This window comes from Cryptotermes secundus, unplaced genomic scaffold (assembly GCF_002891405.2).
Source record: "Cryptotermes secundus unplaced genomic scaffold, Csec_1.0 scaffold277, whole genome shotgun sequence".
NCBI classification, from domain to species: Eukaryota; Metazoa; Arthropoda; class Insecta; order Blattodea; family Kalotermitidae; genus Cryptotermes; species Cryptotermes secundus.
In genome coordinates this window covers 445,328-470,180 of record NW_019720164.1, presented here as the reverse complement: position 1 = coordinate 470,180, position 24,853 = coordinate 445,328, and the positions used below count along the sequence as shown (strand labels likewise).

Here is a 24,853-nt window from a genome sequence, read left to right as displayed (position 1 = left end):
GTGAGATATTTCTTACTGTTCAACAGTTACGGTCTTGTTTTTGTGGGGCGCCCTCTCTGACGAGGGGACGGGTCTGTCTTTTGTATAATCTGCTGCTACCTTGGCTCCTGAAAATATAATCTAGGAGAATATAATGCTTTGGGCCTTGGACGGGAGAGGCAGGGAAGGCATAGAGAATTTTGACGGAAAGAAATCGTTGGAAAACGGAAACTTTCTAAGACTAAGAAACAAACGCGAAAACAGAATTAACATTAATTTTAGGAAAATGGGTTTCTACGATGAGAGATTAGTGGATTTGCCATTTCTTATATGAAGGCGTAATTTGATTTTAGTGCTGCTGAATATTCGTGTTGTAACAGTAGATACTTAGTTACTGCTTTCTACAACAATACGAGTAGAAGTGATATTGTTGCATTGGTAGTAGACCCATTCTTCAGAAGCAGTGTTCTGACACTGTGTGAGGCTTCTCGTAAGCTGTGAGCATATTGAAAGAGAATCGATATGCAGACTTAACGTTCACGCTGCATGTTTCTGAGCGTCTTAAATTTATCTTTTAATTTAATCCAGATTGTACTTCGAAGGAATTTTGACAGTTTTGTTCATGTTTGTTAAGATCTATAGTTTCTGAATTCCATTACCCAACACTGTTATTCGTTTAAATCATTACAGATTGGCGAACAGATGTTGTGTACAATTTTAAAAAGGATTTTATAATCAACAGATTAATCCCAGAATGCCATAGATAAAAGGCAAGTTCATCAGTCAGTGATATTTAGCATCGAACCAACTAGTCCTAAATTCACATTTTGTATTATTCTCTTGAATTAAATCTAGTATACACTATACATTTACTCCAGTATTATTTATTTTGTCGGAACCTGGATAACTCAGTCGGTATAGCATTTACGTTACGACCGTGGAATCGGGGTTCGATTCATGACAAGGGCAACAGATTTTTCTCAGTTAATAGCGTCCAGATGGTTCTAAGCGGTTCTAAGGTCCACCCAGACTCCTTTACAATGGGTACAAATGGCTATTTCCGTAGGGGGTTAAGTTACAATGTGTGAAGCTGACCGCTAACATCCACGCAATGTTGAGGTGCGGCTATACCTCCACTTCCTCGTACGCCTTCATGGCGTGGTGACTGCTTAATTAAGCCCAGAGAAAACTTAGCATTTTCTTTTATTGTAACTTCATTGTAGCTCTTGGTCGTGCAGATGGTTCAGATCTCTCTATACTTCGACTTATCCCACATCAGCGCCCTTGTGACGAACACTGCATTCAATAAGGGGTGAGGGATTGGAAGGGGAGCTTTGGGTTTTCTTGTGTCCAGCATTCATTTGTTCCATAGATTTGCATTCCGATATGCTGTGACCGTATTGTTGCATATGTGGTTGAAAGTGTGAGAGGATTTGTTACTAAATTCTTCACACGAGAACAGCTCACTCGTATAATTTTCTCCCGCATTGATGATACAAACAGGAATATTTCAAGTTCCAATATGGCGCGAAGCGAGAATGGGTTGTGGTGCAGTGGGTATTCGATGTACTTGTCAAATGTGTAATCTTCATTATGTGAGTGCTACCCGATTGAATACTTACAACTGTTTTCATGTATTTATGGGCACTGGTAAAGAATTTTGTATGCGTGTCTATCGTAGAGTCCCCCAGAATGTTATTATTTAAATTTTCATGTTCTTGAGGTTAGAATGTGTTCGGTTGATATGTATTTTACTGTATACTGCAAGTTTTTTCTTTGCAGTATCCTTTTCAAATATTCAGTAAATAATGCACCTAGTGTTTTATTTAATCCGCGTGGATGCTAATGCCCACGATCAAATGACTGTATGTGAGACTTCGATTTTATTATATCACATGCCTATAATTTTGGTGTAAACAGTTCTTGCTTAATATCCATAATACATAAATGCAAAGAAGGAACAAATATGTTTGTTATAAGAAATAACTTTCAGTTTACCCCAGTAGGCGAACAAGGAAAGTTGAGTGTATCCAGAGTGGCTGAAAGCGATTGCAAAGCTGATATTTTTCAGCACCAAGGAATTACTCCGGAGTACATTGTTGTTACAACTAGTAATACAGATTTATTTTTAATGCAGTCCACCATTTAAAATTGTGGTTGTTTCCCGCTTGAAGGTTTTATTGTCATATGAGACGTTCCTCTAAAAAATTTTAAAGGTGAATGTAGCTTCCATAGTATTTAATTGTAGTCTGTAGAAGACTGTTGCAGCTCACATTAATACACATGTTGAGGTGTGGTATTTAGTACTGCTGAAACCTACAGTAATTACGGGACATGCAGTAAATTCATATAGTTAGTGAAATTTTCCAGTAATGCATTTTCTGAAGTGCAGGTTGTCAGATTGTGTCCCAAATTTACATTGTGTTAAGCCACTGAAAGGTATTTCTCTGGCAACAGAGTAAAGTGGTGTTTGTGTGTGTATTTAAATATATATATATGGTATTAAATGTATATGCTAGCTTTTACTCTTCTATTATGAAGATGAGGCATCAGGTTCCTCTGAAACTTTGATACCATTCAATGAAACTGCATGGTGTCACATCCCAAAAGAACTTCTTGAGGTTTATATTCTATAGTATATCTGTGCATTAGTATTTCACTCCCTTATCCTATTGATCTGTGGATGACTGTTGTGTCATATTCCATATTCGAAGAGTCCTGGTATGACAAAAATGCATATTCTGTTACTACTTTTCAAAATAAAAGTTAATATATTTTATTACAGTAGCCAGCAGAGATGAAGTGGGATATGGATGATAATACATTTGGGTTGTTCATGTAAAAGGAGAACAGCACTTGATATAACCGTCTTGGATTCCAATCTAATTTTGTGTGCCTACAGAGTCTGATGAGTAATTAATAAATACAAAAATTTCCTTTCTATGTCAATTAATTTTAAAATTATTTTTTAATTTCTGAATTTTCCTTATCTTTTCCCACACTCTGATCAAAATGTTTAAAGCTCTGGCCCTAAGTAAGACAGAGAGTTCATTCATCTAGTGATTCAAAGCTTTGAAGTGGGATTTTGGGGTAGTGTAGTATGCCACTCACAGTATTTTAGGGCATATTAACTCTTTGACTGTGACCTGTGACTTTATGAAAAAACAGATAGATTTATGCATTTTTTAAGTATTTTGTGATTTGGGAGTAGGGTAGAATTTTGTATTGGGACCTGGCTGGGTTGTTGAGCTGCATAACTGCATATAACTACGGGTTATCATATTGTTTGTCCCTTGGTTTTAAGATTATATAACTTTACACAGATAATGTTAAGATTTCTAGAATTAATCTGGAAATCTTAATAATATCCAGTCATTCAGGGGAGCAGATTGTGATACTGACCACTATCCGATGGTGGCAAAAGTTAAGGAGAGACTACCAGTTAGTAAACAAACAACTTACTGTGTTTGTACGGAGAGGTTCAATCTTTAGAAATTAAACAAGGTGGAGGATAAAGAGCAGTATCGTGTTGAAGTCTCAAATAGGTTCACAGCTTTGGAAAACTTAGACACTGAGGTGGATATTAATAGAGCTTGGTAAACTGTTAGAACATGAAAATTTCAGCCAAATTGAGTCTAGGTTATTATGAATTGAAGCATAAGCCATGGTTCGACAAAGGATGCTTAGAATTACTAGATGAAAGGAAACAAGCCAGATTGCAGTGGTTACAGGATCCAAGCGAAATAAATGGGGATAATCTAAACAATATAAGGCGTGAAACCAGCAGGCTTTTCAGGAATAAAAAGAGTGAATTTCTGAAAGACAAAATTAATGAGCTTTCAATGAACAGTAAGAACAAGTATATTAGAGACCTGTATAGAAGGATAAATGAATTTAAGAAGTAACTTAATGAAAATGAGAATGGTGATCTGCTTGCAGATTCCCATAACATTTTTAATAGGTAGAAGAACTACTTCTATCAGTTATTTAATGTACATAGGGTCAATGATGTTAGGCAGATAGAAATACATACAGGGAACTGTTAGTACCTGATCCTAGTCCTTTTGAGGTTGAAATTGCTATTGCAAATTTGAAGAGGAATAAATCACCAGGTAGTGATCAAATTCTGGCAGAAATGATTCAAGCAGGAGGTGAAATATTAATGTTCTAAGATCCATAAGCTAATTAATTCTACTTGGAATAAGTAAGAATTGCCTGATCAGTGGAAGGTGTCTATTATTGTACCAGTTAAGCAGAAAGGTGATAAAAGTGACTGTAGTAATTATCGGGGGTTATCACTGCTTTCAACCTCATATAAAATTTTATTCAATATCCTTCTCTCATTTCATTTCATTTCATTTCATTTCATTTCATTTCATTTCATTTATTCTTTAAATTCAGTAAATCCTTTTTGGCAAAGCCTAGGATGTTGAACAAGTCACAATGAAATCAAAACATACACAAGAACAGTTCATAAAATAGTACTCAGTCAACTTAGAACTTATTTATTGGGCCGTCACAACACAACAATCAAAGAACTTCAGATACAGTTCACTACATGTTTTGGCCACTAGTGGCCATCCTCAGGTGAATGCACTTCAACAAACATACACCACTGAACTGCAGCACGTAAAAAAAAAGGGTACTCAGTCACATACAGAACAATCATAAAATGAAATTATACATAGTGATAATCAAAACACAAAAAGTGGAAATTGTTAAAGTTAAAATCAATTAAATTACAACCCATAAAAGCTTATGCAACACCATAACATACGCATTTCACAAGATTTCAGTATACACAACATACACAAGAACAGTTCATAAAATAGAACTCAGTCACATACAGAACAGTCATAAAATGAAATTATTCATAGTGATAATCAAACCACAAAAAAAGTGGAAAAGAATCGATTAAATTACAACCCATAAAAGCTTACACAACTCAAGGTTAGGTCCATATATAGATAATAAAATTATTGAGGATCATCAGTGTGGGTTTTGATGTAACAGATCAACTATTGATCAGGTGGTTTGCATTCGTCAGATACTCTAGAAAAAATGGGAGTTCAATGAGACAGTACATCAGCTATTCATAGATTTCAAGAAAGCCTATGATTCCGTTAGGAGGGAAGTATTGTACAATATTCTCATAGAATCTGGAGCATCCATGAAACAAGATAGGTTGATTTTTAAAAAGCCTAACAACTTTCCATGCTTTTGTTGATTAAAACTCAAATATCCTTCTTTTATGTCCTTCTTTTAGGTTACACAGTGTCAGTCATTTCTGAGGATGAACTTTCTTGCCTTTTGAGTTGACAAAAACGTAATCTTTTCTCATTTATTTTATTTATTTATTTTATTTAACATCCATAACTGTTACATTATGTACAATTGGACAAGTCAGTTTTTAAAAAAATATATGAGATTAAACATCACATCAAATGACTAATAATATAAAAAACCATAGAAAAATAACATAATAAGTCCTTTAAATATGATAAAACAGTGGATGAGTATAATAAGGCAACAAAAGCTAAACTATAAATTACATGCAATAGCTAAAATAAATTACCTAAGTATCTTTGTTTTTTTATTAAGCTAATTCTTGTAAAAATATTCTTGAAGGGAATAAAAAGCTTTGCACAACAAGTAATCCTTTAATTGACGCTTAAAAACCTTGAACTCTTGAATACTTCTTATTTGAGAGGGCAAGTTATTATACAATCTTATTCCCATGTTAATCACACTCCTTTTACAACGTGAGGTGTTACATGGTTGGACATACAAATTCTGCTTATGTACTGTGTTATAACCGTGCACATCTGAATACGAGATGTTATATATCCTATTTTTCCTTAAAAAACACAACGTCTCAAAGATATACAATGAAGTTAAGGTTAAAATTTTAAATTCACCAAAAAATTCTCTACACGATATCCTGTTATTGACTCTTTTGATCAGTCATTAAACATTTTTTTTTTTTGATTTTAAATACAGTTTGAATGTCCTTTTGACCACAGCTCCCAAAAATAATACCATATCTCAATAAAGATTCAAATTTCGCAAAATACACACTTCTCACAATTGGAAGACTGACCAAATCTCGTAAGGATTTGATAAGATAGATGGTTTTGTTTAATTTTTGAACTAAATGGTGAATGTGAGAGGACCATCATTGCCATGATGCTTCTGATTTCATGAGACACACAAAATTGCTTCACAGTATTATGTGTCTCATGCTGCAGCACTTTCCATGATTTTATGTTTGGGTTTGACAGGATTCTTTCTGATTCACTAATTTCTTGGCAGTCCAAACCATATAATCTGAGTCTTTTCTTGGATTTTCCTATTTGACCATCTCTTGGGAAGACCTGTCAAAAGTTTAATCTTTTCACTCTCTTTTCCTGTTATGTGGAAATTTTCCTTCAAATGAGCTATCATTTCATCTTCACCCAAACTGTTGCTGTGATGGGTGTCTATTTATTTGAATATGTTTGTTTCTGTGGCTCCTTTCGTTTTCTTACTTTTTCCTTTGGATACTTCACTTGTCAGAAGTTTTTAGTGGAAAGCAATAAGTCATTTATTGACCCCAGGCTCTTCTTCAAGGAAGAAACAACATGGATCTGCTCAGTTTTGAAACTGCCTATGTCTTCCTTTTCATGATGTTCTATCCTAAGGTTGGTGAGATAACTGTTTCATTTCCAGAAATTTGAGGTAGATTTGAAATAGTTTTCCTGCATTTATTACAGATTGTATGTTCTGAATACTAAGAACCATTTTTATCATCCAGTCCAACATAAGACATTTCATATAATTTACTGATACTCAAGGGATTACAGTACTGTTTTAAAACATGAAGTTCTTTGACACATGCAGCACTAGGAATGATTTTAGATGTAAATTACTCTTGCAGTTGACAAATTTGCTGTATAATTTGCCAGACAAGGAGGTAAAACTTAATTCTGCTGGCATCAAACATGACCTGAAAGGCTGGTTGCATCATGATACCTTGTAGCATGTCTGTACAGGTCACAGCATGACTTGTTATGCATTATCATATTGCAGACAGACAGAAAATCATATCCTGTCACTTTCATGTCTAAGATGATACCCTCCAAAGATGCACTGAAATGATCGCAAAGTGTTATGGAAAATCTTGCATAAGTCAGGCTGTACAGTTTTCCATATACTACAGTCAAAGGCGAAAATCAGAATCAAAATGTTAATGCGCTATAGAATATTGTGAATGACATACAGAATGGGCTCTGTAACTTAATTGGGACCAGAGTTACTAGCACTTTAGTGAATTAGAAGAAGCAGAATTAAGGAGAGCTTAAACGTTCAAAATCCTGTACCTCTGCCTTTAATGGACACAGAAAGGTAACATTTTCTTCATATGCCAGTTCCTAAGGAAATGCAGTAGGCTTGCAAAATTTTATTAGGCTCAGAGGTGGTCATGAAAGTTTTAACTCTAAACAGTGTTATTTGATATGGAAATTTATAATTTGTGCAGCATACCTAGTGATTTTAGGGTGCTTAAAATCAAGAAGGGATGAGCTGGTTATGTTGCTCAGAGGGGGAAGCAAGGAAGTGCATACAGAACTTGATAGTGAGAAATATCTCTTGGAAAGCAGCCTCTTAGAACATCAAGAAGAAACTATATTATACTGAACTCCTTTTGAGGAAACAATCTGTGAGAAAGTTAAATTAACTGAAGTGGCTAGGGATCATGTCCAGGAGTGGACTTACTACTTGTACCATTGAATCTCTGGATTCTATTACTACCTCTGAGTTACTTAGATCTTTGAAAGAAACCTGGCAAACAAAACTTAAAATGATTAGTCTCATGTCATATTACTTACCTTACTGGGAAATTTGTGAATGACCCACTAGAGATGCTTTTTCTCTTAAGCAGAGTTGATCTGTATTCACACCTCAGTTATTGTCTCATAGGTTCTTTCTTTGTACAGAAAGAAATATCTTTCATTATAAGTTGTGTTTTATGACATCTAATTTGGATATATTTAGTGTGTTCAACTTTTTAGCATGTGAGAAGTTAGTTACAGTTGTCTAATTGTGGAAATCATTTAACTGGTTCTGTACAATTTCTTAAATCAGCCTGTGGTTTACAGTTGGTTTTAAGTGTAGGAAAGATATGCCAGTGGTGTTCAGTTAATGCACCCAGAAAATGTGATAATGTAAAATGCCAGGTTTAATGATCTGTGTTTTAAATTTCATTGTGGACAGTTGGCGTCACACAAGACCAATATCTAAAACAGTGGTTAAATAAATGTTACTTATAGCCAGTTATTTAGTTTTTTCTGTGGATTGCTTAATTAGTCAAATATTGGAATAGCTTTTCATCCCCTATCCCTTCAGGGCTTAGGAAACAGGAAGGTGGTTAATGAGAGTAAAACTTCTATCTTGGGAGAGCACAAAAATTTGAGCATGTGGTCTAAATTAAGAAACATTAAATCAAATAAGGGTAGGGTCTGAGGTTTGACTTTATGAGAAGTGAAAAAGGGAGAGATAGTTATGTGAAAAGATTGCCTCTAATCTGACTGGTTTTGAACTCAGGATCTTTTTCACAGAAGGACAGTTCCTTATTCTCAGACCACCGGCTTGTAGGGAAATAGGTTATGAGAATCTGAACTGAATTTAATTGACTCATAGTAGTATCCAGTATCTGGGTATGGAATCTTTAAGGATCTGTTACTATTTATGGCACTATGATATTTTTTATGTTCAAATTAACTTAATTTCTGTGAAATTTCCACGACTAATGTTTAACTGTCTGCGGCTAAGTTTTCATGGTTCCTTTTTTTTATTTCCAGGTGTTGTGAGTTTATTAACAGAGACATCCAATTGATACATAAATTAGTCAGATGCATTTTTCATAGAAAAATGGCATGAAATGGATTGAAATATGGCGAGAAAGAATGGTAAAATGCGTTCATTCAATGTGGCTGTGGTGGGGCTGTCAGGCACTGAAAAGGATAAGGGCCAAGCAGGGGTTGGAAAGTCCTGCCTCTGTAATCGGTTCATGGCAGCCCTCGCTGATGACTACAGTGTGGATCACATATCTGTTCTAAGTCAGGTAAGAAGTTGGGTTTCAGAGAATCAAATCTGAAACGATACATTTGCCTGTTCTAAAACTTTCATGTTCCTTTACAGACCGATTTCAGTGGCAGGGTTGTAAATAATGACCACTTTCTTTATTGGGGTGAAGTAACAAAGACATCAGAAGATGGTATAGATTTCCTATTCCAAGTAATAGAGCAAACAGAGTTTATAGATGACGCAACCTTTCAGCCTTTTAAAGGTTAGTAGAATATTTTTGTCACTCAAATTAATTTTATATAGTTAATAATATTGAACTAATTCAGTGATACTTGGATTTTCTTGCACAGCCGATAATTATGCACCTGGTCAAGAAATTCTCTGTTTCTTTGCTGAAGGTTCGTTGCCATGTGCATTCTCTTTAGCTTGTATGAATGTGTGAAGATTTCCTTTATGCCTTCTATTACAGCATTGCATGAAATATATATCTTCTTGGGGAATGTATAATTGTACTCCAGATGTTAAGCTTCTCGTAACTTACAGTGTAATCCCATAACTTAGCATGCAAGAGCAAAAATCATTGTTCATATTAAAAGATTTACAAGAAGTATAGATCCATGTATTCTTGACCTCAGCACTTGTTGAAGGTGAATGGTCAGCTTCATAGCCCAGCCGCTTTACCCCTAGGGAAACAGACCCTGGTACCCTTCAGACAGGAGACTGGGTGAGCCCCAGAACCAGTGTAGATGATGGACAGAGGAGAAAAACCTTGCCCTTACTAGGACTTAAAACTCCAACACCTCAGCAACCCAGCCCATAGTCACTCACTATATCAACTGCGCTATCCTGGCTCCTTGTAATACAAAATACAAACATTTTTACAATGTTTGTAAGAAAGCAGTGTGGAGGGAAAGGAAAAAAAAATTAGTTGTGACTGCTGAGAAGGCAGAAGCACAATATTTTGCACACTGAAAAATAAAATTAGTTAAGACTTCTAGACATACTGGTTTTATATAAGGCCTAAAATTTTATATTAATTTTATATTTTATTTTGTATTACAAGGAGCCAGGATAGCGCAGTTGATATAGTGAGTGACTATGGGCTGGGTTGCTGAGGTGTTGGAGTTTTAAGTCCTAGTAAGGGCAAGGTTTTTCTCCTCTGTCCATCATCTACACTGGTTCTGGGGCTCACCCAGTCTCCTGTCTGAAGGGTACCAGGGTCTGTTTCCCTAGGGGTAAAGCGGCTGGGCTATGAAGCTGACCATTCACCTTCAACAAGTGCTGAGGTCAAGAATACATGGATCTATACTTCTTAATTCCCTAGACATCTTCATGGCATATTGCTTAATCAGTTAAGCACAGGGACAACTTTACCACCTTTACCTTTTTATATTACAAGGTTATACTCATTGTTTACAGGCATATCAAAATGAATTTTTATTAATATTAATTTAGCGAATATTTATTGTAATTATATGACCTGCATTTTTGGTATTGATGTCTAAGTGTATTGTGTAGCCTCAACATCCACATGTTTGTTAACCCACACTACATATTACAACTAGACAGAATAGAGTAAATGCTTCGGAGTGCTTGTATTTTCTTCTGTTTTTTAATGATCACAGTATTTTACTGCCTTACCTGATCAATTCTGGAAGGTTCTTTAATATCCTTGTTAAGATTGTCTATGTACTTATTATATTTTGTTACAGGTAGTAAAATGGAACCGTATGCAAAAAGATGTAGTGCAACAAAGATTACTTCTGCAGAAAAACTAATGTACATTTGTAAAAATCAGCTTGGTAAGTGATTGTCTCTTTAACCCTCTACTGGCACAACACATACAACTTGCAGTAGTGGTAAGGGAAATTTAAATGATCAGCTTACAGTGAGCTAGATGCATTTGAATTAGCTATTTCTCTGTTTCAGTAGCTCCTTTTGTTAAAATGGTCGTGGTTAAAGATGCTTTAGATATTGCATTGCAACAAAAACATTTTTGAATGTTTATGAACCTGACAGTTATTTCTATAAAACCATTCATTTTATTTGCATTTTACAACTTTAAAATGTAAGGGAAAGAACGTTTGAGCAACATGTTAAAGAGAAACCTTTGTTAGGAAGGTGATCTGAATGTTTGAAGCAGAGTTGAGAGACAGAAACCTCTTGTGGTAACCACCAGCTATGACTAGATGTTAAAGGACTTGGGTTTTTATTTTAAGTGGCATCAGCCAAACTTCCTGTAAATCATTCTCAAAACTCTATATAAGGAGAATCTCTTCAGATAGTATTTCTGTGTTATGAATTCTTTAAGGATTGTTAGGTTGACTAAGCAGAAAAATAATTTTTCATCTAGTTCCTTGTTTTCCAGTAAATAATCCATTTATAACATTAAATGCACAGAGCTCTTGATGCATTTCTTGTTTATCCACAGAATGACATGATGAATGTTACTGGGAAGATTCACTTTTCCTCTTGGTCTACTATACACTAGGTGGCACTGTTGCCTCCTTTCACTTTGATGTGTAGTGTCCTCTTTCTTCACTCTCATGTCTGTCACTCCAAAGCTTGTTAGTTTGCCAGTTCTGTTGTGACAGATCTGTAAATGTTTATTTTGCTATTAGATAAGCCCAAAAAGAGTTGAGTTGATGAAAAATGGTTTTCCATGAATCAACTTGTGTCCAACACTGTTACTGTTAGATGGAGCATTGTTGCATTTGTAGGGGTGACATGTGCAGCAGCTTTTGCATGATCTTTCCCTAGATAAACTTTCATGTCATATGTGTATCCCTTCTTATCACAAAGCTTGTATAAAATGTTTTTTGCTTTTTCATAATAAAAGTAAAAAGAAAGTAAAGCTATCCCTGTACCAGGTTGTGAAGGCCCATAGGATTGTGAGACATTGAGGGTCCCACATTATCTAGACAATCGGCTCATAGACGGCGGTAAGGTTGTCAGCCTTACACTCCGGCTGCACTTTACTCCCCAGGAAAATTATTTAATTAATTCCTGGTACTCATTTCTGTTAGAGGCTGAGTAAACCCCAGGGCCTAGTGTGGCTGGCTAGGTCAACTGAAAAAAATCCAGTGACCTTATTGGGACCTGAACCCGCATAGCCTCTCAACCAACTACGCTACCATGTGCCCCTGCTTCTTCATAATATGTTGCTAAAACTTTTTTTGAATTTCACAATTACTTCATACTTGACCAAATTTTCTGTAGGGTGGTACAGTGTGGAATAATTGTTACAGAGGTTTTTATAAACTCTTCTGACTTCCACAGTCTGTCATACACTGGACACCTTGTCTTCCAGATATACATAATTTTTAAGTGAAAAAATCTTATTGGTTATAAGAACCAATCATGTCTTGTGACTTGACTAGAGTGGAATATGGTGTGAATTTTTTTGCTCCCTGTTGTGTATCGACACAATTATATATATATATATATATATATATATAATAAAAAGTCTACAGTTCCACTACATATTTTTCCTGAATTTGTTCATGAACAAGTGGAACTTAAACACATAGTATTTGCAGTATACTACTAATATTCCACATCAGTGAATAAAGATCTTCATATGAATTGATCCTGCTTGCAGAAACTATGCAGAATATAACAGTGTTATAAATGTTAACTAAACATTTTGACATATTACATTTCATACAAAAGTTAAGGACAAGAAATATGACTTATAAATGGAAATGAATTAACAATGTTTGTTCACAGTTACATATACATTATTACAGTCATCTCTTATGAGGTCTTTGAACACTGCTGAAGAATATTAGTGGTATATCATAAATACTGAAGATGGCCAGAACTTTTTATGTAACTAAATGGAAGAGAGTCTTGCTGAGAAGCGAATGGCTGGCATCTAAATTATTTCTGTGTGTGTTATAATAAAAGTGAATTGACCTCTGGTTCAGACTGTTGTTTTGTTTTATATTTTACTAGTAATACTCTGTTATTTGCAAAGGTTACATAGCCACAAAATGATAAATAGGATAATTCTGAGTTTGGAAATATGGAGGGAGTAAGTTGTCATTGATTGTTTTGAAGGTCCTTTCCTGTTGTTTGCTTGGCGAAACTGAACAGACCTCCCCAAGAATTTGTCAAGATAGCCAGGTCTGGCAAAAATGATAGTGAATACCTTCCTTAATTGAAGCAGGATTAACATCTGTTACAGTTAACTTTTGTGTATAGGCCATATTGTATTGACATTTGAATTGATGTTGTTGTGAGAAGTGTCTGAACAGAGGTATTGTTTTTCTTAATGGTGAATATTGACACTGATGATTTCAGGCATTGAAAGAGAATATGAACAGAAACTTTTACCAGATGGGAAGATAAACATTGATGGATTTCTGTGTGTTTTCGATGTCAGTTCGGTACCTTCTAGAACTATAGAGAAGCAGGTAGAAGCAGTATCTGGCATACTGAATAATCTAATGAAAACCAAGAAACCAATTGTTCTTGTCACTACCAAAAATGATGATGGAAATGAAACATATGTGAAAGAAGCTGAGAAGCTAGTCAGTAAGAAAGAGTACAAAGGAGGAATAATGTTGGTGGAAACCTCAGCGCATGAGAATGTCAATGTAGACATAGCCTTCATAGTGCTGGCTCAGCTGATTGATCGCACCAGAGGAAGGGCAAGGATCTTACCATACATTGAAGCAGCAAGGGTGAGGAAAGAGATTTTAGACCAGTCAACAGAAGCATTGCAGTTGCTGATACGTTCCCAGGTATCTGATTACAGAGCGACCTGGAGTCTGACATCGAAGAAATTATTCCAGCATAAAGAGTTCATGCACTTTCTTGAATTGTTTGGAATGGACAGCTCGCAGAGATTATTTAAGAGACACGTGAAGAAGCTACAGGATGAACATTTTGCTAAGAAAATTCAAGGTTATATGGATATGCTTCCTGACATTCTTCAAGAGATGTTTCCAGATGTGACAGCACTTCGAGATTTGTAAGTTTTGTCTCTTCTTTTTATAGAATTCATTGTCTCTTTCCTAATATATGTCAGTCATTGTGTTCCACTCCTTTTATGAATGTATTCAAAACACACTGTTTTTTGTTCTTCCCTTTCAATGTATTTCAGTTGATGTCAATTAATTTGTCTTGGTTGGACATGTTTTGCCATTTTTTATATATGTCCATACCATTACAACATTCTGTTTCCTACCTTATGCACAGTTTTTTTCTTTTGCACCAATTCATACTGAAATTTTTGTTTGGGGGAATTTGGTAGAGGAGCTTCATGGTATGATGTTACTTTGAGTCTAAGAGTTCCACAGTTGTTTAATATGCAAACCAGCACTTTTCTTTCTGGAAATGAAACACTGATCAAGTGTGACTGTCCCCCTCACTGAATAAAAGAAGTGGAAATTCTGAATTTACATTAAAGGTGAGTTTGATTTTCTTTATGAGTGAAAATTGTTCCTTTGTATGTTCTTAGTTGAAGCCCCATGATCATGAAACATCTTACATAAGTAGAAGTCTGTACCATATATGGTAAATTTGTACCCATAATGATGCTACATTGTCTGTATGCACTGATTGTACCTTTTGTGTTGTACAGTAAAACAAAAAGTGCTTCATATGCAAGTTTCATTCAAATTTCTGTAATCATAAACCTTTTCTTGAAATAGTTATCCTAATTTTAATGTTCACTAGTCATAGAAATTTTTGATACTAGTAAATGGTTTTAATTTTGTAGTTTACAGTCATTCTATAATAATTTAATTAAATGGTTATTTCAGGGACTGGTCATCAGTTCAGTTGCGTATCAAAGAACACCCTGATTTCAATCAGTACTTCTATGAGAGTCCTGAAGGTATACCATGGACAGAATGTGATTTTGATGAAGGGAATGAGACAAGAATTCCATATGATGTTCTGGATACAAGTGAAGCAGAAAAGACTTATAAAAGCCACGTTAGTGGTTTGCAGCAGGAACAGAAAAGACTGGAGTAAGTTATACCATTGAACTACATTTTGGTACTGAACTTGTAGTAAAATATTTTTTACCTGAACACTTGACTCTCCTATTACTCAGTTCTTTTGATTTTCAAGTAATTTGTGTAATGTAAAAATTATTTGGTTATAATCCAGTGTTTGTAATTGAAGTTCTCATTGTGCTAATACTAATTAAATAATCATAATCCTTCTTGTATATCTCTGAAATATAAATTTAGTACATCAATTGTTTCTCTCTTGGAAATACTAGTATATGTAGTTTAACAAAGCTCATATTAACAGTTGTACGTCTTATTTCTCTGTTTGCTGCAGATTACCTCAAAGGTATGTAAAAGTTAAAATGTTTAGTTGCTTGAATCAAGAAGGGTCCTTAGGTCATTCAGTTTCAGCATGTATCAGCATGAACTACACAGTGAACCTTACATTTTTCCTATAAATAATATCATTTATAATCCTAGTCAATGTCCAGTATATATAACATACTTATGTGTACAGTATGATGATTTGTATTTGTAATGAATTATGGATGTAAGCTGGTTCTACAGTCTCCTTTTCACCTTATTATGTTGTTTTCCATTTCATGTTTATAACCATCTCTCAATATGCTTAATTTCCTTGATTCTAAGATGCCATGAAATGAAAGGTGCATCATTGATTTTGTTTCACTGCTACTTCATAATGGAACCAATGCAGGGATGTTGTACAGTGACAAGTACTACAGTATGTGGGGTTTTAAATTTCACATACAAATTTAAATACATCCACGTATAGCACTGAGCCTAGCCATAATTGAACTGAGATGATAACTGAATGTTCAGCAGTGCCTACAATACTCACTCCTCCCCAACTGAAGTGTTGATTTTAAGAAAGGTTGTAAGATTCAGCAATGAGCATAGGTATAGCACATGATTAGCTAATATTAGATCTACCATATAAGCCCAAATATAAGGCAACCCCTATTTTTCCAATGAAAAATTTGGGGAAAAAAGTATTTTTAACAGATTATATATATCATTAGTTCTGAGGGTTGTAAACAAAATTAAGTAAAAACTTTTCTTTTAAGAAACAGTGAATTCAAAATTTAATACCTTAATTATAATTCTGGATATTTTCACAGATATGAGTAGAATTAGTAACTGGAACACCTCATCTTTTTCAAGTTTATTCTTAAGGACCCCAAAAATAAAGCAGCCCCTTTTTTCTAAAAAGCAATATTGTGTGTGTGGGGGGGGGGACCATGCGTTATGTTCTGGCAAATACGGTACTTGGTATTTTCAGCCTTCTAGCCAACGTCAGGTGCTTTATACAGTATCACAAGTAACAGCATTTTTAACAGTGGAATATATGTATACTCTCAGGTTTTCTGTTTACTGTCCTATGACCAGTATTATGCATATGAAGATCTCCATAGCACTTTAGTCATACAGTATAATTTTCCTATGTTGATTCTCAAATGTCATCAATTACAAGATGCACTCTGGTTTCAGAAATGTTAAAATTTGAAAAATATATTTCTTAGAATTGAGGAAATACAGTGATATATGTTTGAAGGGCAGTAATACTGAAGGGATTTTTAAACAGATATGTCTAGACAGTTATAGCGTGTTTAATGTTGATCTTTACCCATCACATTCTCCTTGCCTGGCAGACTGACGTGAATGAATTTCATGAACTGTTCTGTGCCAGACAGCAATATGTTATTTAATAAAACATTTCCATGACATAAGACATGCAGATGATAAGATGCATTGTGGATGACCTTCACTGTTGTGTTCCGTCTGCAAAACATTGGTGGAAGTTTCTAAGAAAGCTTGCTCGACATTTTGGATTATCATACCAAAATGTGTGTAAGGTGACAAACATTTGGACATTTTAACCTTATTGTATGCATATCAGGTGCAAAGTAAGGGAATTTGGCAAATTGAAAATACTGATATTGCCACTGGTTTTGAAACTTAACCTGAGATGGTGAAGCCATTCAGGATAAAGTGTTACTTGATTCTGTATCAGTGGATATGTTAATAGCCCATGCTGTCAAATTTGAAGTTCTGCCACTCTGAAAAGCAATAGAACAATTTTGGTAGTAACAAAATTCTCTGTCAAGATCAAGAAAATATTTTATAATCTAATTTCATCAGATATACCATGAGCAGCTCATTACAGTCATAGGAAGCTGAAGTAGAGTATGAAGTTTCATGTGAGCATGTAATTGGCCCCATTTTATTCACTGAGGTTCCAGATGTTACTAATAATTCACCTGTGTGCTCATTTAGCTATTGCAGCTGTAGAGTCTAGCCTACTGGCTTAAACAGACTGAAGCAAGTAGCTCATATCACAAAGTCTGTAATGGGAAATTTTCCAAAAATTCCTTGGTTAATACATTATAATTTGAAATGTGTGGCACCCCAGATATACGAAGGGGGACCCAAAAATAACCGGAAACGACCTGTTGCGCGCGCATGCTTTGTAGTTACGAGTTGTGCTGCTAGGTGGTGTTAGCTGGGGGTCTCCCGCGACTGTTAGTGAGCTGGCGTCAGTCTGAGTTAAGTGGTTTGTCTGTGGTGCTCTGTTGTGTGCGTTCCTGTTTCAACCCTTTGGCGATTAGTGAGATGGCCGACCAGAAGGAACAAAGAGTGTGCGTGAAATTTTGCTTTCTGTTAGGGAAAACTGCACTTCACTCTTCAAGTCGCGGCAAACATTCACGTGGTTTTCTCTTTGGTCATCTCCGAGCAAGCGAGGAACAAATTTTGCAGACACCCGTCTCATGTGCAAACCTTCGGTTAAAATTCGCTGGACCGTGCTCCATGAGATGTTCGTTTCCTCAGAAAGTTGGTCAATGGTCTTTCGACGATCTTCATCAATTGCACGTTTGATTTTGGCAATGTTTTCGTCATTTCTTCCTGTCGAAGGACGCCCGGGGCATGGCATGTCTTCTGTTGACATGTTGCCAGATTTGAAACGGGAAAACCACTCGTAGACCTGTGATTTCCCCAAAGCATCATCATTAAAGGCTTGCCGAAGCATCCCAACAGTCTCGGCTGCAGTTTTCCCTAACAGAAAGCAAAATTTCACGCACACTCTTTGTTCCTTCTGGTCGGCCATCTCACTAATCGCCAAAGGGTTGAAACAGGAACGCACACAACAGAGCACCACAGACAAACCACTTAACTCAGACTGACGCCAGCTCACTAACAGTCGCGGGAGACCCCCAGCTAACACCACCTAGCAGCACAACTCGTAACTACAAAGCATGTGCACGCAACAGGTCGTTTCCGGTTATTTTTGGGTGCCCCCTCGTATGGATATTTTTCATTTAAAGGAATTACTGTATTCCGCATTGCATAAAACATGCAGGAATAGATAAATGCATTCATCCCCAAAAGTGGTAGTTGTTTTCACATTTTCTGTGATCAGCATTATAATATTTTGGTGGAGAGGGGACTGCTTGACTTTCTGATTGCTGTGTATGTTGTATGTGGCTGACTGACTACATGTTTGCTGTCACAACATTTCAGTCTTTGGATTATATACACCTTTTGCCGAATTATGTCATACATATCATTATGTATGTCTCTTCAGGATGCATTTACATGATTGAACCACTGGCACAGAGAAGTGATGATGTAAATTTGTGATTTGTAAATGTAAAGTCACATCATCCTTGACCGTTTGTAACCGTCCAAACCTTTTAATATTCTTTAATGGACACTGTGTTCCACTTAGTCATTTCAATAGAGTGACTGATTTATTAGGGAGACCCATCCATTAAGAAGTTGACATGCTTTTCACATTTAGACAGGAACAACTTATTTTGATACCTGGACCTTGGGTGACCGTTAGAGGGTCGAGGCAATTATGAAAAGGATATGTTTGTTGTCTGCCCTAAACTAAGACATAAGTGCTTTCACATGTAGGGTCCAGGGTTCAATATCTCTGGATCTCTTCATTCTCAAAGTTAGTAATGTGATTGTCTTGTACTGATGGTATCATGATTTGGCAGTTAAAATCAGCCATTAGAGAGAATTCTTGTCTGGGAGAAAGGCCGTCGGTTCAAATCCTATACGGTAAGAAGTGACGCTCCCGGAGATAGAGTGGGCAGAAGCACTTGGCGTTCAGAATTCACCAGAGACAGACGTAGAGCGACTTGGCACTTAGAATTCACCAGAGGCAGACGTCATTTACCTGCTCTCTCCAAGTTTATCTAAATTTAACAGTATTTATTTGGCTCGATTAATCTTTGGTACATTACTCCCTACTCGCCGATAAAGTTATAGTTTGATTCTGAATTAAACAATATTGTGATTAAGCAGAAAGAGAGTATTTATTTGTATCAGTGGACTAGTTTTAAATGTGCAGTCTCCGCGTTGCCCCAGTTATTACCGTGGCACAACCCTGAGAAGAGTCAAAAGTGTTCTACCGAAGCGGGCAAACAAATAAATAAACATAAAGATAGATAGGCAACGGTCATAAGAACTGACGAACAACGGTTGTAAGAAGTGTTCAGGCCGTGTGCGGTTATACGTTGGTTTATGCCATCACTGATTATTAGAGAGATCTTGCTAAACGTTTATGGAAATCTGTATATTAAGATTATGATTTTACATATCAAAATAAAAGCCTGCATCACTGAAACCACTCATTCAAATTAAATTTTTATAAGTATGCATGTATAGTATTCCCATTACATATTAAAAGTTCAGACAGGCAGTTCATCCTTATTTTGCTGACACATGTTGTCGTCGTCTTCAACATTGTTGTTTGGGGTGGCACCATGTATGTTATTATATTAATAAACATTTTACCTTTACATTCAGGTGGAAAAAGCAGTTCAAACAACTTTTGGAAGATACAGGTTATGTAACTCCTGGAAAAGCTTTATCAGAAGTTAGAGTTCTCTTCATGGGCAGGGAATGTTTTGAAGCATTATCAGAAATGGACTGTCAACACATTTATGACCAGCATCAGAAGGAAATAATAGAAAAGGCAAAACATAATTTTCAGGTTAGTCATATTCAGAGTACCATCTTGCTTCCGAACAGCTATTTTTTTGTCGATATAGTTTGTGGCCTGGTTCTGAGACAGCATGTATTTTGTAGCACCAATGACTCCATGGACCAGGTTTGTTCTTGGGAAGCTGATAGTCACTCAATCTAATCTACATTGTTATACCTTATATCCTTATAAGAAATAATGCAAAACTTATGAAATTAAACATTTGCTGTAACAAATTTTAATATCAGGGGATTTTAATAATGCACTATGTGATATATACATTTAATTATTAATTCTTGTCTTCTATGTGGATGTTCTGAGAGTGACACAAAAAACACTCATTTTCTTTATAATCTTATGTATTTCTCAGATGAAAGTAATTCATAATATATGATTTAAAAAACATACAAACATGTGTACCTATGTTGGTAGCCATACTCTTTTGTGGACACACAACGTAACAGCAAAGAATGTGGCTTGGTATACTCCCAGATTAACAGATGACTGTGCAGATATTAATAGAGACAAAATTTCTAATCAGCAGTACCAGCCAGAATGTGAGTTGATGAAACTTGGTACAGATGCCACTTCTTCACTATTCCTGTTCTGTGCAGTAACTATGAATTGAAACTGCTGATAATTCACTGGCTATTTAACATTTTGAAACTTTCTTGACCAGTAATCTCATTTGATAATTATATGCATATAGTACTGTATAATGTGTCTCTTTTTATTTAAGTTTATTGTATTGTTAAACAGTGTTTTTGAACTTGTGTTACACATCACGAGAGAATATGTTAAATGACATAGTAGTTTTTGTATGTGTTTGTACAGGAATTACTGCTGGAGCATGCTGATCTGTTCTATCATTTCAAAAGTATTGCTCCAGAAGGTACAATCACTCAGGATGATATTAAGGAGATAACCGATGCTTTGCAAGATGATTCAAGGTAAGCTTAGGATTATCCCTTATGCTTGCATGTTCACAGAAGTTGTAGGATTTGAGGTTCTCACAGTGGTGGTTATGAAGAGTACCGTCTTCTGGGCTATAATGCCATGTAGTCTATTGAAAGTTGATCAGTGTATCGGAGGAACATATCACCTCCATCATCAGTGTCAAAGAATAAGCCAAGCAAGAAACTAGTGTGAAAGCAGGTGGAAAGCAGAGCTGTGCTGTAATGGACACACACACACACACACACACACACCCCTCACCCTCCCTTTTTCCTGTTGCTCCCACTTCAGAGCATAGGTCATCTGTGAAATGCTTTGTTTCACTTCAGTTTCTTAATCCTAAGACAGTTGGTAGGATTCCTTGGACGGGGGATCAGCCTGTTGCAAGGCTGCTACCTACACAAGACAACACAAACACAGAATAAACAAAGACAGACATGCATGCCTTGAATGGGATTCAACCCCATGATCCCAGTGTTGAATGGGGGCAAGACAGTTCATGCCTTAGACTGCGCAGCCACTGTAATTGGTGCTGTCATGGACTACACGGTGTTATATCCCAGAAGATAGTACTTTTCACACAAGTTGTTCCTGTTGTTAACATATTTGAGTGAAGACATTGTTCACAAAATACAACCACATTTTTACAAAAATTAAATTATCTGAAGAACAGTATGCCTGTCCATCCCTTCATTCAGTTACAGACCTGAATATTTTAGATTATAATTGACTGATTTGTATGGAACTCTGAACATAATCCCAGTGAATGCCACTTCATCTCCATGCTTTTTAATATCCTGTAGTCATTAAATGCAGCAGTAATGTGAACTTGTCAGATGTGAAAAACATTGTCATTCACTATATGGTGTCTTCTGAGAGGTGTGTGGAATTCATATAATTTTTATGGCTTATTCTGCTTCCTTTTCTTAGAGAAATGGAAATCATGCTGACTGTGTACATAATCTGCTGTGTTTAATGCCTGTTATCAGCATTTTTTCTTTCTGTGAGGTTTATTAATTAACATATGGACTTTCCATACTTTCTCCTGCTTGATTTTGTCTTATTTCGTGCAAACTACTCCTGCCATCCACATTATTCTGTTGATTAATTTTTTGACTTGCGAGACTTTTGCCAGATTCTTATTGTGCATATCTCCCAGCCAGAATTGGTTGCTCTTTTTATGTGTTGTCATTTGCAACCAGAACCCACAGTGTAGTCATTTCACATGGCAACACCTTTAATCTTCCAAATTGCTTCTGTGCCTACTGATGAAGATTAACTTTGTATAATGGAACCAACAGAATATGGTTCTCTCATTTGTGCTTTACATGGGGAGATGTAACAAATCCCCAAAATATAATATGTAATGTTCAGAATTCAGTATTTTAAAAGATGAGATAAAGTCAAAATGCAGTGCTATAATGCTACATCATTGTCAGATTTTAGAAGAACATGAAATGGAAATGATTCTAGGAAAAGAAGGAGACAGTATTGCCATTTTAAAATGTTTGTGTTATGAATGAATGTAAGTATGAGGGGCAGGCATTCTCAGCCCTTGCACCTAGACCTACAGTGGTCTGTTGTGCTTCGCCTTTTGATTATCCTCTCAGCAATCCTGCGCTTCGAGTGACGCTCAGGATTTTGTGGGGGCATCGAAATAGTCATTTGGTTCCATAAATTAATGACCCAAGTGATGTAATCTTAAATAAGCTAAGGCCTCACATTCACACAGGATATGCGTGGCTGTTTCAGTTTCTTCTTGACACCTCTCACAAGTGGGACTATCACTTAGTCCCAGTTTGAAGAGGGGTCCTTTAAGGTGACAGTGTCCTGTAAGTAGTCCCACCATCCATCGTAGTTGGTTCCTGTTTAACTTCAACAGTTCCTTCACTCTCTTAGCTGAGGGTCCTTGTATGAGTCTCTTTGCTTGCCTGAGTCCAGTAAAGGATCCCCAATATTTCTTGTGTTTCATGTTTGTCCAGTCCCTGATTGCCTGTCTGGCAACTCCTACACAAAGGCTGGTTCAGGTCCTATGAACGGATGTTCAGCTCCAATCTTAGCTAATTGGTCTTCTGTTTCGTTTCCAGCAATACCCTCATGCCCCGGCACCCATATCAGTTGTACCCTGTTATGTTTGGCCAGTTCCATGAGGATTTGGTGGCAATCCCAGACAAATTTTGAGTTGATCTTGTGTTTGTCAAGCACTTTAAGTGCAGCTTGGCTGTCAGATAGAATGTAGATGTTCCTATTTCCATAGTTCCTATCTAAATTCTCCATAATACATGCCATAATGACATATACTTCTGCCTGGAATAGTGTCGTGTACTGCCCAAGGCTGAAACTAAGTTTCCGCCTTGTGCCATAGCAGTACACACCAGCTCCAGTGCCCTTATTTATCTTGGAACCATCTGTATACTAGATCAGTTCCCCTTTTCTATCGGGCCTAAACCCGTCTTCCCATTCACTCCTGTCAGGAAATCTGACTGTGAAAGGTTTTTCATATACATGTCTCAGTATCATTTTGTCAGACCCAGTTTGTAGTATGGGTTCTCTTTTTGTGTCCTGAGTTATGTATGCATGGCCGAAACCACCGGATCCAGGTTTCCATTGATCACTGCACTGGAGACGGTAGATTCCTGCCCTGGACTCTGCCTCCAACTGTATATGCAGTGGGCGGAGTCCAAGGAGTATCTCCAGTGCAGCTCTTGGAGATGTTCGAATTGCTCCTGTGACACCCAAGCAAGCCAACCTTTCCAATTTCCTAAGTTCTGCCTTGCTTGTCTTGAGTTTAACTCTGGGCCACCATACTGTGGCACCATATGTATTTATCGGTCTTACAACCACAGTGTATATCCAATGCACAACGTGCGGCTGAAGTCCCCAAGTTTTACCAAACATGCTTCTGCATGTAAGATTTGAGGCTTTCACGGCGGTGACTATGAAGAAAGCAGTCTTCAGGGATTTGGCACCGTGTATATGTGGTGTTAACTGACGTTTCAGAGGAGTCTGCTTTTACCGGTTCTCACGGTCTCTCCGCTTGCAGAATTCTTATATTTTTTCTTCTACCCTGAAGATGGAGGCCATACGTTCCTCCGAAACGTCGGTTAACACCACATATACACGGTGCCAAATCCCAGAAGACTGCTTTCTTCATGCTTCTGCATGTCTAAAAAGCCTTATAGGCTTTGTTAATGACCTTCCGGCTGCTTCTTCCATGTCAATCTCTTGTCTAATTCTAGACCAAGGTACTTGATGTCGCTGGAGAGCTGGATTGTCTTATTGAAGGTGGTCGGTTCCTTAAGGCCCTTTATATTTCTCTTCCTAGTAAACAGTATAATTACTGTCTTATTGGGATTGATGGAAAGACTTGTTCTTTCATACCATCATTGAACCGTGTACAGAGCTGTTTGAAGATGCTCTGATACGGTCGAAAGGAATTTTCCATTTATGAGGATTGCTATGTCATCAGCATATCCTACTGTATAATACCCATCATCATTAAGTTCCCACAGGAGATTGTCGATGACCAGGACCTACAGCAGAGGCGAGAGTACACCCCCCTGCGGACAACCCCTAGACACGGACACCCCCAGGGTTTCTCCTGATAATGTAGCAGCTATGGTTCTGCTTTCCAGCATAGCACTGATCCACCTGCATATTACAGGCTCTGTGCCATGCTTTCCAGCGGCCTGTTTGATTATATCAAATGAGGTTCTATCAAAAGCTCCCTCTATGTCAAGGAATGCTCCTAAGGCAATATCCTTGTGTTCAATCGCACTTTCTATGCGTGTTACCACATTATGTAGTGCACTTTCAGTAGATTTACCTCTTTGGTAGGCATGCTGGTTTCGGTGTGGAGGATATGTCCTCAACACCC

At 36.7% G+C, this 24,853-nt stretch overlaps 1 protein-coding gene across 5 annotated transcripts in view; it reads left to right on the top strand.

The window, feature by feature from the left end:
* Positions 1-1,301: 1,301 nt before the first annotated feature.
* LOC111867085 (rho GTPase-activating protein 190) overlaps positions 1,302-24,853 on the top strand; it is a 42,374-nt gene continuing 18,822 nt past the window's right edge. Inside the window, exons 1-9 of one of the 5 annotated variants that reach the window (XM_023856582.2) lie at positions 1,302-1,574; positions 8,817-9,079; positions 9,157-9,304; positions 10,755-10,844; positions 13,348-14,020; positions 14,814-15,023; positions 15,343-15,354; positions 19,845-20,031; positions 20,857-20,972. In XM_023856582.2, the coding sequence (XP_023712350.1) occupies positions 8,909-9,079; positions 9,157-9,304; positions 10,755-10,844; positions 13,348-14,020; positions 14,814-15,023; positions 15,343-15,354; positions 19,845-20,031; positions 20,857-20,972 (1,607 nt within the window). In that variant the 5' untranslated portion in view covers positions 1,302-1,574; positions 8,817-8,908. Of the gene's footprint in view, positions 1,630-1,683; positions 1,703-2,176; positions 2,196-8,816; positions 9,080-9,156; positions 9,305-10,754; positions 10,845-13,347; positions 14,021-14,813; positions 15,024-15,342; positions 15,355-19,844; positions 20,032-20,856; positions 20,973-24,853 lie in introns of those variants that run through there. The other 4 variants (XM_023856590.2, XM_023856598.2, XM_023856606.1 and 1 more) reach the window with 4 other exon arrangements.